Below are 12,855 nucleotides of genomic sequence, written 5' to 3' on the forward strand. Positions count from 1 at the left end.
TCACAGGCCGCTGCCGTTCTCTTTGTCTTGTCGCGTTTGAATGGTTTACAAGCATTTGCATGAATAAAAGCATGTAATGTAAAACTAAGGGATGCTGCGTTAATGGCGTTAAATATTTTAACATGTTAAACTGTCTTCAAGACACTTCCCATTTTTCTGGTCTAGTTTTATTCCTGCTGTACAAAATGACCCGAGTCATCTCAGCATCACGGCAACTCTGCTCCGGCTGGAAGCAAGTACCAAACCGGTTGCTTGCGTTTATCACACTAACGTACATATTTTGCGACAGCAAATAATAATTCATTCATTTAGTCAATTTACTTCATTATTAATTATGAAGGCTATATTCAAATAAATTGATAATATGACATTTTCTTCAAAGCAATCTAAATTTTTAATGCCTGTAGGATTAATTTAATCCTTTTTAAGGCCTAATTTTGCGCAAAATCCTTTTGAAGCCTCACGGAAACCCTGTAATTAAATGACATCATCAGATCAGAGTTGTGCATGTGTCGTGGTCTTCAGGGGTGTGTGTGTCTCTTACACATAGAACTGGCAGAGGAGGTTCCTCTTCTTGAAGATGTCGTTCTCTAATGTGAGGAACTCCACGGCTTTATTCTTCTCCCCCTCCAGAGCACTCTTCTCCTTCTCCACCAGCTTCACTCGATTCAGCTGCACACACACACACACACCTCAGCAATTACAGCAAAATCACATGAGCTTCACATCTGCTTAAACTGGGATACACAGCTCAAAAATATATTTGCTAGAGGTGATGTTTTTCCTCCATTCAGAGGAACCATCATTTTGTCCATAAAGCCATTGTTGCAAAAAAGTATGACGAAACGCCACGTGCGGATCGCACCTTCTCTCCGCGCTGCTCGTTGAGGAGCTCGACCCGCCGGCACAGGACCTGGATGGGCTCTTTGAGCCGGCAGGAGCCGATGATGTCCTCCAGGTACTCCAGCATGCCCTCGTCGTGCTCCGTCTGTCCCCTGGGCTTCATCATGGCAATCTGCTCCACCTCCCCCTGAACACAACACACACACACTCATCACCTCGTCCACACACAGCAACACCTCCCCCTGAACATAACACACACACACACACATCACCTCGTCCACACACAGCTCCACCTCCCCCTGAACACAACACACACACACACACTGATCACCTCGTCCACACACAGCTCCACCTCCCCCTGAACACAACACACACACACACTCATCACCTCGTCCACACACAGCTCCTCCACCTCCCCCTGAACACAACACACACACACACACAGCTCCACCTCCCCCTGAACACAACACACACACACTCATCATCTCGTCCACACACAGCTCCTCCACCTCCCCCTGAACACAACACACACACACTCATCACCTAGTCCACACACAGCTCCACCTCCCCCTGAACACAACACACACACACACACACACTCATCACCTCGTCCACACACAGCTCCTCCACCTCCCCCGGAACACAACACACACACACTCATCACCTCGTCCACACACAGCTCCACCTCCCCCTGAACATAACACACACACACACACACACACTGATCACCTCGTCCACACACAGCAACACCTCCCCCTGAACACAACACACACACACTCATCACCTCGTCCACACACAGCTCCACCTCCCCCTGAACACAACACACACACACACTCATCACCTCGTCCACACACAGCTCCACCTCCCCCTGAACACAACACACACACACTCATCATCTCGTCCACACACAGCTCCACCTCCCCCTGAACACAACACACACACACACTCATCACCTCGTCCACACACAGCTCCACCTCCCCCTGAACACAACACACACACACACTCATCATCTCGTCCACACACAGCTCCACCTCCCCCTGAACACAACACACACACACTCATCATCTCGTCCACACACAGCTCCACCTCCCCCTGAACACAACACACACACACTCATCATCTCGTCCACACACACACTCATCATCTCGTCCACACACAGCTCCACCTCCCCCTGAACACAACACACACACACACACACTCATCACCTCGTCCACACACAGCTCCACCTCCCCCTGAACACAACACACACACTCATCACCTCGTCCACACACAGCTCCACCTCCCCCTGAACACAACACACACACACACTCATCACCTCATCCACACACAGCTCCTCCACCTCCCCCGGAACACAACACACACACACTCATCACCTCGTCCACACACAGCTCCACCTCCCCCTGAACACAACACACACACACTCATCACCTCATCCACACACAGCTCCTCCACCTCCCCCTGAACACAACACACACACACACACACACTCATCACCTCGTCCACACACAGCTCCTCCACCTCCCCCGGAACACAACACACACACACTCATCACCTCATCCACACACAGCTCCTCCACCTCCCCCTGAACACAACACACACACTCATCATCTCGTCCACACACAGCTCCACCTCCCCCTGAACACAACACACACACACACACACTCATCACCTCATCCACACACAGCTCCACCTCCCCCTGAACACAACACACACACACTAGGCATGTGCCGGTATCAAATTTTCATGCTGCGATTAATTGATTGAGCTTTTATCACGGTATACGGTATTATCACGATATTTTAATTGCACAAGAGAAACAGACGGATTGGGGGTATCTAAAAAAAACTTGCATCACAATGTGTAATTGTGATTGTCAAAACATTAATTTTATTTTTTAGTGACAACATGTTATAGTGTTTACATGGTTACTGAGGCTACTGTTTGTATTATTGCTTAACACAATTTTCATGATTTCAATTAAATTCTTGGATTTAATTTCAATCTTGATTCAATATTGACTCATTTGGATAAATATTAGGTAGGCTACAGTAGATAGCCTGCATTTAAATGTTTCTCAAGAAAAAATATATCTCACATAATGCTGTAAACATACAGAGAGAAATTAAATATAATGCATACAATATAAATATAATAATAATATAAATATAAAAATGTAATATGCCGTAATTTTCATTATAATAACAATTATATAATGACAAGTAAACATATATTAAAATATGTAATATAGTGCACATATTTAGCAAAATACTCCTCTCTATAGCTATTTTCTTATAGTCAACTAACATTAAATGGCTTTCCTGAGGTAAATGTAACGTTCTGTGACATAATTGTTCTCCTGCAGTATTATTGACCTCTTTCCGTGGTTGAAAAACACTGATTGATCGAAAGTACGTATACCTTTCGTTGGGTTGTACTGTATCTTTAATAAAAAGTAACAGATGATCGGTTTACTTGAACTGAGGCGCGCGATCTGTCACGTCATTTACAAGCACCAAAACAGTATTTATTGTCTGAATTTCGTTATAAAACCTGAGAGCTGATATTTTTTTCATATCAAAAGTAACCTGCTCTGTCTAGTCTGTCGGTGTCAGTGTCCTCTTTGCTCCGCGATTTTTCTCTGCGTGAGAAAATGGATGTGTGGCGCGAGACCGTGTGAAAGTGTCAATTGCGTGAGTCTCAAGCTGCTGAATGCCTGAGGGTTGGCAGCCATGCGGGGGATAAATAGTCGGCAGCGTTCCTCCTTCCGCCGTGCTTCTTCTCCATGTGAGGATTGTTTACATTAGACTAGAGTGCGCACTGCATTCACACAGTGCTTATACATGTGATGTGGGGATTGTTTACATCAAAGTGCACATGTGTTTTGCGCAGCATATACGCATTGTTTTTTAAGCGGTTGATGGAAAATAAGCTGATGCGCGTTCTAAAAATCTAAATTCGGATCTATTATTTTTCACGGTATTTCGAAGTCCCCACGATAACAATATCGTGCATATTCATTACCGCGATTTATCGCATTACCGAATACCGGCACATGTCTAACACTCACTCATCACCTCGTCCACACACAGCTCCACCTCCCCCTGAACGCAACACACACACACTCATCACCTCGTCCACACACAGCTCCACCTCCCCCTGAACACAACACACACACACACTCATCACCTCGTCCACACACAGCTCCTCCACCTCCCCCTGAACGCAACACACACACACTCATCACCTCGTCCACACACAGCTCCTCCACCTCCCCCTGAACACAACACACACACACACACACACTCATCACCTCGTCCACACACAGCTCCACCTCCCCCTGAACACAACACACACACACTCATCACCTCGTCCACACACAGCTCCACCTCCCCCTGAACGCAACACACACACACTCATCACCTCGTCCACACACAGCTCCACCTCCCCCTGAACACAACACACACACACACACACTCATCACCTCGTCCACACACAGCTCCACCTCCCCCTGAACACAACACACACACACTCATCACCTCGTCCACACACAGCTCCACCTCCCCCTGAACGCAACACACACACACTCATCACCTCGTCCACACACAGCTCCACCTCCCCCTGAACACAACACACACACACACACACTCATCACCTCGTCCACACACAGCTCCTCCACCTCCCCCTGAACGCAACACACACACACTCATCACCTCGTCCACACACAGCTCCTCCACCTCCCCCTGAACACAACACACACACACTCATCATCTCGTCCACACACAGCTCCACCTCCCCCTGAACACAACACACACACACTCATCACCTCGTCCACACACAGCTCCACCTCCCCCTGAACGCAACACACACACACTCATCACCTCGTCCACACACAGCTCCACCTCCCCCTGAACACAACACACACACACACTCATCACCTCGTCCACACACAGCTCCTCCACCTCCCCCTGAACGCAACACACACACACTCATCACCTCGTCCACACACAGCTCCTCCACCTCCCCCTGAACACAACACACACACACTCATCATCTCGTCCACACACAGCTCCTCCACCTCCCCCTGAACACAACACACACACACTCATCACCTCGTCCACACACAGCTCCACCTCCCCCTGAACGCAATACACACACACACATCACCTCGTCCACACACAGCTCCTCCACCTCCCCCTGAACGCAACACACACACACTCATCACCTCGTCCACACACAGCTCCTCCACCACCCCCTGAACACAACACACACACACTCATCACCTCGTCCACACACAGCTCCACCTCCCCCTGAACGCAACACACACACACACACTCATCACCTCGTCCACACACAGCTCCACCTCCCCCTGAACGCAACACACACACACACACTCATCACCTCGTCCACACACAGCTCCACCTCCCCCTGAACGCAACACACACACACACACACTCATCACCTCGTCCACACACAGCTCCTCCACCTCCCCCTGAACATAACACACACACACACATCACCTCATCCACACACAGCTCCACCTCCCCCTGAACGCAACACACACACACTCATCACCTCGTCCACACACAGCTCCACCTCCCCCTGAACACAACACACACACACACTCATCACCTCGTCCACACACAGCTCCTCCACCTCCCCCTGAACACAACACACACACACTCATCATCTCGTCCACACAGCTCCTCCACCTCCCCCTGAACACAACACACACACACTCATCACCTCGTCCACACACAGCTCCACCTCCCCCTGAACGCAATACACACACACACATCACCTCGTCCACACACAGCTCCTCCACCTCCCCCTGAACGCAACACACACACACTCATCACCTCGTCCACACACAGCTCCTCCACCACCCCCTGAACACAACACACACACACTCATCACCTCGTCCACACACAGCTCCACCTCCCCCTGAACGCAACACACACACACACACTCATCACCTCGTCCACACACAGCTCCACCTCCCCCTGAACGCAACACACACACACACACACTCATCACCTCGTCCACACACAGCTCCACCTCCCCCTGAACGCAACACACACACACTCATCACCTCGTCCACACACAGCTCCACCTCCCACTGAACATAACACACACACACACACACACTCATCACCTCGTCCACACACAGCTCCTCCACCTCCCCCTGAACACAACACACACACACTCATCACCTCGTCCACACACAGCTCCACCTCCCCCTGAACACAACACACACTCATCACCTCGTCCACACACAGCTCCACCTCCCCCTGAACGCAACACACACACACTCATCACCTCGTCCACACACAGCTCCACCTCCCCCTGAACACAACACACACACACACACACACTCATCACCTCGTCCACACACAGCTCCTCCACCTCCCCCTGAACACAACACACACACACACACACACTCATCACCTCGTCCACACACAGCTCCTCCACCTCCCCCTGAACACAACACACACACACTCATCACCTCGTCCACACACAGCTCCTCCACCTCCCCCTGAACACAACACACACACACACACACACTCATCACCTCGTCCACACACAGCTCCTCCACCTCCCCCTGAACACAACACACACACACTCATCACCTCGTCCACACACAGCTCCACCTCCCCCTGAACACAACACACACTCATCACCTCGTCCACACACAGCTCCACCTCCCCCTGAACACAACACACACACACACTCATCACCTCGTCCACACACAGCTCCTCCACCTCCCCCTGAACACAACACACACACACACTCATCACCTCGTCCACACACAGCTCCTCCACCTCCCCCTGAACACAACACACACACACTCATCACCTCGTCCACACACAGCTCCTCCACCTCCCCCTGAACACAACACACACACACACACACACTCATCACCTCGTCCACACACAGCTCCTCCACCTCCCCCGGAACACAACACACACACACTCATCACCTCGTCCACACACAGCTCCACCTCCCCCTGAACACAACACACACACACACACACACTCATCACCTCGTCCACACACAGCTCCTCCACCTCCCCCTGAACACAACACACACACACACACACACTCATCACCTCGTCCACACACAGCTCCACCTCCCCCTGAACACAACACACACACACACACACACACACTCATCACCTCGTCCACACACAGCTCCTCCACCTCCCCCTGAACACAACACACACACACACTCATCACCTCGTCCACACACAGCTCCTCCACCTCCCCCGGAACACAACACACACACACTCATCACCTCGTCCACACACAGCTCCACCTCCCCCTGAACACAACACACACACACACACACACTCATCACCTCGTCCACACACAGCTCCTCCACCTCCCCCGGAACACAACACACACACACTCATCACCTCGTCCACACACAGCTCCACCTCCCCCTGAACACAACACACACACACACACACACACACTCATCACCTCGTCCACACACAGCTCCTCCACCTCCCCCTGAACACAACACACACTCATCACCTCGTCCACACACAGCTCCTCCACCTCCCCCTGAACACAACACACACACAGCAAAACAATCCTCAGGCTTTAAATGACCCAACACACCACTTACATTCCACTGCACAAAGACAGCAAGTGAACTTTACTTCTGCTAAATACCATGTCAGGGTTTATAAGATGTTCACTTTTACAGTGGCTGCGGTTTATCAGTCACACAGCCGTGATGTTGAGATGAACACAAGAGAATGATGAAGTGAAGGAGTGAGGAGGCTCGCTCCTGCCTCACTGAAGCAGCACACACAATATTGGGGTTGGCCTTGACTTGAACACACCAATATTTACGTGCTGCTATAGCGAGGAAGGAAGAGTGGACCGGTGCTGACCTCTGACCTTTTTGGACAGCCCATGTTTTATAAACGGTCAGGTTTATAGCGCATGAGAGGCCCTTAAAACTCTATAGCAGCAAATGATGGTTTGCACCGTCCCTCGTGTTGAAAACCATGATGCGCTGCTGTAGCAGTCCAAGGCTGAGATTAGCGTGTCCGTGAAGAGGCCAACCGCAGGGCTACAGACTAACCGTTACTTTGTAGGATGAACAAAAAAATGTGTTGGTCATCACATTAAAAATAACATTTAAATGTGATATTATAGTTTTGAAGTGCTGGAAAAAGAGGTGTAGTACTTGTAAGCGTTTGAATATTTCTGTCACAATACAATAGTAATGTTTAGAGTTTCTACATTAGCATAAACCCATGGGTAATGTTGCTGATCTGTGGACTGAGAGTCTTCTATAAGTGTTTCCACGTCAGCGATGTTTAATCTGATATCTATGGTTATAACAGATCGGAGTGTTTCTCACTGGATCTCGCAGCGATGATGTTATTAATTCTGGGGCGAATGCAATGGATTTCTTCAGTGTTTCTCCAGAGTCTGGATCTGCTAGTAACAGTGTCGCGTGATCGTGATCGGCCCGCGGCTGGGCAGTTCGGGGCGCTGAGCTGTCCATTACTGGCCCGAACTAATAAACGATCCGTGAAATATAAATGAGTAGTGCATTTTCATCCCGCTTTCATTTTGTTTGCATTCGCTGCTCGGCACCGTTGTGGTCGGTCCAGCACGGCTTAAATAAATATGTGGTCGCACCGGCAGGAAAAATGGTTGCGTCTGGAGCCCTGAACAGCATGACGAGAGCGTGCGGCGGGTCACGAGACTCTTAATGCACAGATCCATCTTATGACCAGATCAGATCACTCACTTTAGACAGGACTGGTATCCGAGATCTGTGTTTACATTAATTCCCACCCAATATGATTTTCGGTGATGGTTTTACTATATGCACATGGTAGACCCTGGTTTTGAATGGCCGTGCCAATAAAAAGGTTTATATAATTAATGTTGGGTGTTCATGATTGTTTTCCAGCATGGACAAGATAACAGCTGTCACGACTCATGGATGTTTTACAGCGCAAAATCTGACAGAACAGATATACAGTCCGGATATTATTTAGTTTATCTACAGCTCAGATCGAGAGAGAATAGTGAATTTTAGTTGAAGTTATTTATATAAGTCACAGGCAGAGGTTGAACACCAGCTCCTGAATGTTTCTGTGTTCGTGCAATTTCTTTTCTTTACAAAGATAAATATAAAGTTGATAAAGAGCTGTGAGCGAGCGCATACGTCTGCCTCATAATACAGCATTATAAGCCTTGTGCTGGCTTGAACTCAAAGTGGAATCAGAGATGCGTGTGTAGACGGAGGTCGTGTCCAGATATCGGATACGAATCTGATTTAAATCCACATTTGGACTGAAGTGGCTCAGATCAGATGCGGATTTTTGCGTTTACACGTGTGCAACACATCCCGGTGTGTGTCAGATGTTTGTGAGCGGTGCGTGTGCATTACCTGCAGGATGAGGAAGCGGTTGTGGTCCAGGTCGATGCCGTGGCTGCGCAGTAACACACCCACGTCTCTGAAGGTGGCCTTCCTGCCGCTGATGTGGTAGGCGGAGGAGTTGTCTTTCCCAGCGGTTCGGGACACATAGAAGGAGCTGTTGGGGAGGACATCGTAGTCGTCTCCGTCCTGAACACAAGACCACAGCGGGACACATGGTCAATCCTGCATGCACTGTGCAGACTGAGAACATCATACGCCTTTCGTCTTTGATCTTCAAGAGCAAGGCGTCTGTGGCACACTTATATAACAAAACTCGGGCTGTCACGATTACGGGTCCTCGATCAGAGTCGAGTACTCGCATTTAAAGGGCAGCTATTACGCCCCTTTTCAAAAGATGAAAAATATTATTATAGGGTGGTTGTGCACACACACTGCCAAAACACATTTATGTTCAAACACCATGTAAAGGTGAATTTTGCATAATAGGTGCCCTTTAAAAAAAATCCTCGATTGCAATTTACCCGAGTTGAGTAACCAGTAAAATACCAGAAGTGGCGCATTCAACAGACGAGAGTCCATGAACCGCATTCAGGGTTCCTGCACACTTTTTAAAGTCAAATTTAAGGCTTTTTAAGACCTTTTTAAGACTTGAAGAAATCAAAATTAATACCGTACATTAGGGGTGTGCAATATTGACAAAAATATATCTCGATATTTTAAACGTTTTGTTGATAATAATTAGATGATATTTTACTGATTGTGTTTTTGTGCTGGTGCAATGGCTGGTTTAGGCCTGTTGTTGACAGCAGACTCACGAAGATATTCATATGTTTCATATTCTATGCAGTGGTCAGTTCACAGCAGTGACAGAAATGATTAATTAACGTGCAATATTTGCCACCTTAAATTGATTTCCAGGGGCATTTTCACATATATATGGACATTTTTTCTAAACTTATTTAGAGTTCTGCATCACCTTTTATGTCAAATACTAACATTCAAATTAAATTATACAGTAATTATACTTATTTATACAATAATACTTAATTACACAATAATTATACAGTACCACCGTTACCAGTCAAATTAAATCATTCAATCAAAATCCATCTTTGCAGTTCAGAGGTGACACAGAAGCAGCATCAGAAGAGGCATTAATATTTACACTCCATTTACAATTGCATAAATAAAGCTATGAGATAGTTTAAAAAAAAATCCATATTCAATATTTAAATATGAAATGATTTCTAATTTTAACGTTTTAATTAAAGGGTACTTTAAATATGAAACTAAAACCGCCAGTAGGCGGCAGCAAGTCTTAATACCGTAAGCGAGTTGAGGGAGTCATTCATTCATTCAACCGATTTGTTCAAACGGCTGATTCATTCGGGAAAGAAACAAGTGATTGTTCATTGAATCGTTAAAATGACTCGTTCAAAACGTGGATTTCAGTCAAGAAATCATCGCTGTCTGTTGCATTGAGACTCTGCTACGGTTTCATTTTGAAATTCTCGTCAGCGAAATAAAGGGAAAACAAACAATATTGTCAATATGGTGTCAAAAAAGTAACTCACAATGTTAATTTATTTCTAATTTAACTATTGTATAACAAAATATCACACTTGTGCACGGGAAAACGGCACTCTTACTGATGTGATATTCTAATATAAGAACATAATATAAATATAAGACAAAAACTAATTTGGGGACATAGGCCTACCTATAACTGCACTGACACATCACGCAGTGAAAGCACGAGAGACAAATGCGATGTCAGCTCACAGTGCCTCGTACATCGTTAAAACAATGATTACAATATCATAGTAGACAATACACATCGCACACCCCTACGCACAAAGAATGAACTTACTACTGAACTGACATTTGCCAACTTTCTTCTTCTCTCCTCTCTCGCGTGCAGGAAACAGACGTTATTCTGCCGGCCGCGAATGTGATGCGAATTGTCACATGAACAAGCAAATCCACAAAGATAGAATAATATAAAATAATACTACGCTAATTAGATAGCTTTAATTTGGAAAACATTTAGATATGTCTAAGTCGAAGTGTCATCTAAAATTTAAGACCTTTCATAAGTAAAAATAAGACTTTATAAGACTTTTTATGGCCTTAAATTTTAAAAATCTAATTTAAGACTTTAAGACTTTTTAAGAATCCGCGGGAACCCTGGCATTATTACGCCGTTCTCTAAGGCTACGCGATATATTTAAAACCATTTAAAAATCACACATACATATATATATATATATATAAGGGGTGTTGAAATGAATCTTTTCTATGATGCATTGCGATGCAGACGAGGACGATTCGGTATCGGTTCAGTAATAGACCATAACCGATTATAATGTACTGACGCTTTTCTGACATCATTTATCGCGTATGTGCTTTGTCGCGGTAGCATACACTAGCAGGGGGAGACGAGGTGCGAGTAAACATGCTCCAACTGCTTTAAAAGCCTACATCTGGGCACATTTCAGCTCTTATGAACAACCTGCAGAAGACGCGCGCTGTGTGCGCTCATGTCACGCACACATAGAATATGCAGGAGGTAATACACTAACTTGATAAACCACGTTAGCCGTGTTCACCGCGAGCTGTTAGCGCCGGCAGAGTCTGACGGCTGTAGAGTCAGTGGATGAGCTCCCGCGTCACCCGAATCCACAGCCAAACACACATCATCCACCGCCACAATAATTCTCTCTGATCAAGTACCGCACCTGATGGTCAAATTACAGTTATTCTGTGTTGTTGCGCGTGATTATAAATGGATGATCGTCAACAGCGGACTCGGCGACGGGTGATGCGCATCTGTTGGGTAACATTATACACTGATGAATGAGCGCTGCTTTTAAATGTACATTTCTTTAAAACAAAATTGATTTGACAGAATTTCATTTTCTTGGCATAAACAGGCTTTACTCCCTTTAAACTTAAACTGGAATGTCACTGCGACTTCCAGAACAAGCGCACACACACACACACATCACTTTTTAAGTAAAATTGAACATTGGGAATGCAGTGCATCGTAATGCATCGAGATATCGAATTCAACTGAGTCGATGACATAATCGTAATCGAACTGTGAGACCAGTGTAGGTTCACACCCCTAATATATATACACACACACACGTTAAAATGACCTCAGCTCGTTCACAGTAAACGCTGCTCACACACACTCAGTCTCTGCATGTGATGTGTGTTTAGCTTTCTAATAACGTGCGTTCGGGAACGCAGAAAGTCGTACGCGGTTTGTGTTTCACAGTTGCACTGTTATCATATATATGTGTGGAGTGTGTGTTGCTTCACGTTCATCTGGGAACGCAGTGTGTGCCATTCCACAAGCTTTGTAACGCAACTCATTAGTAAATCTTCGCTAACACACGAGAATACATAAATATGCTTGTAAAGACGCAAATTGTTGTTCATCACGATTTCAAGATGAAGTTTAAACTCTCGCTCTGAGTTTGCGTGTTTTGATGCGCACATGTTCTCGTTCAGGAAATCACAGCGGCTGTTGCATTTCTATCCTACAGAAGTGACCAAATATTAAAGATTAAGAATTTGAATTAAATGCTGTTTGGC

At 46.5% G+C, this 12,855-nt stretch overlaps 1 protein-coding gene and 1 long non-coding RNA gene across 2 annotated transcripts in view; both read right to left on the reverse strand.

Annotated features, from left to right (window-relative positions):
* Positions 1–12,855, reverse strand: part of smc4 (structural maintenance of chromosomes 4) — a 59,497-nt gene that overhangs the window by 34,595 nt on the left and 12,047 nt on the right. The window contains exons 5-7 of the mRNA XM_077197321.1: positions 9,262–9,438; positions 866–1,030; positions 545–672 (exon numbers count right to left, since the gene is read on the reverse strand). Coding sequence (XP_077053436.1) covers positions 545–672; positions 866–1,030; positions 9,262–9,438 — 470 coding nt within the window. The remainder of the gene's footprint in view (positions 1–544; positions 673–865; positions 1,031–9,261; positions 9,439–12,855) is intronic.
* LOC143703927 (uncharacterized) lies at positions 4,747–6,110 on the reverse strand. Its single transcript, XR_013191481.1, has 3 exons — positions 6,075–6,110; positions 5,437–5,496; positions 4,747–4,802 (listed from the first exon to the last, which is right to left on the reverse strand). It is a non-coding gene; the product is annotated as an uncharacterized LOC143703927 (long non-coding RNA).

This window comes from Siphateles boraxobius, unplaced genomic scaffold (assembly GCF_051911475.1).
Source record: "Siphateles boraxobius isolate OS27281-9 unplaced genomic scaffold, OSU_SipBor_1 39, whole genome shotgun sequence".
NCBI lineage: Eukaryota > Metazoa > Chordata > Actinopteri > Cypriniformes > Leuciscidae > Siphateles > Siphateles boraxobius.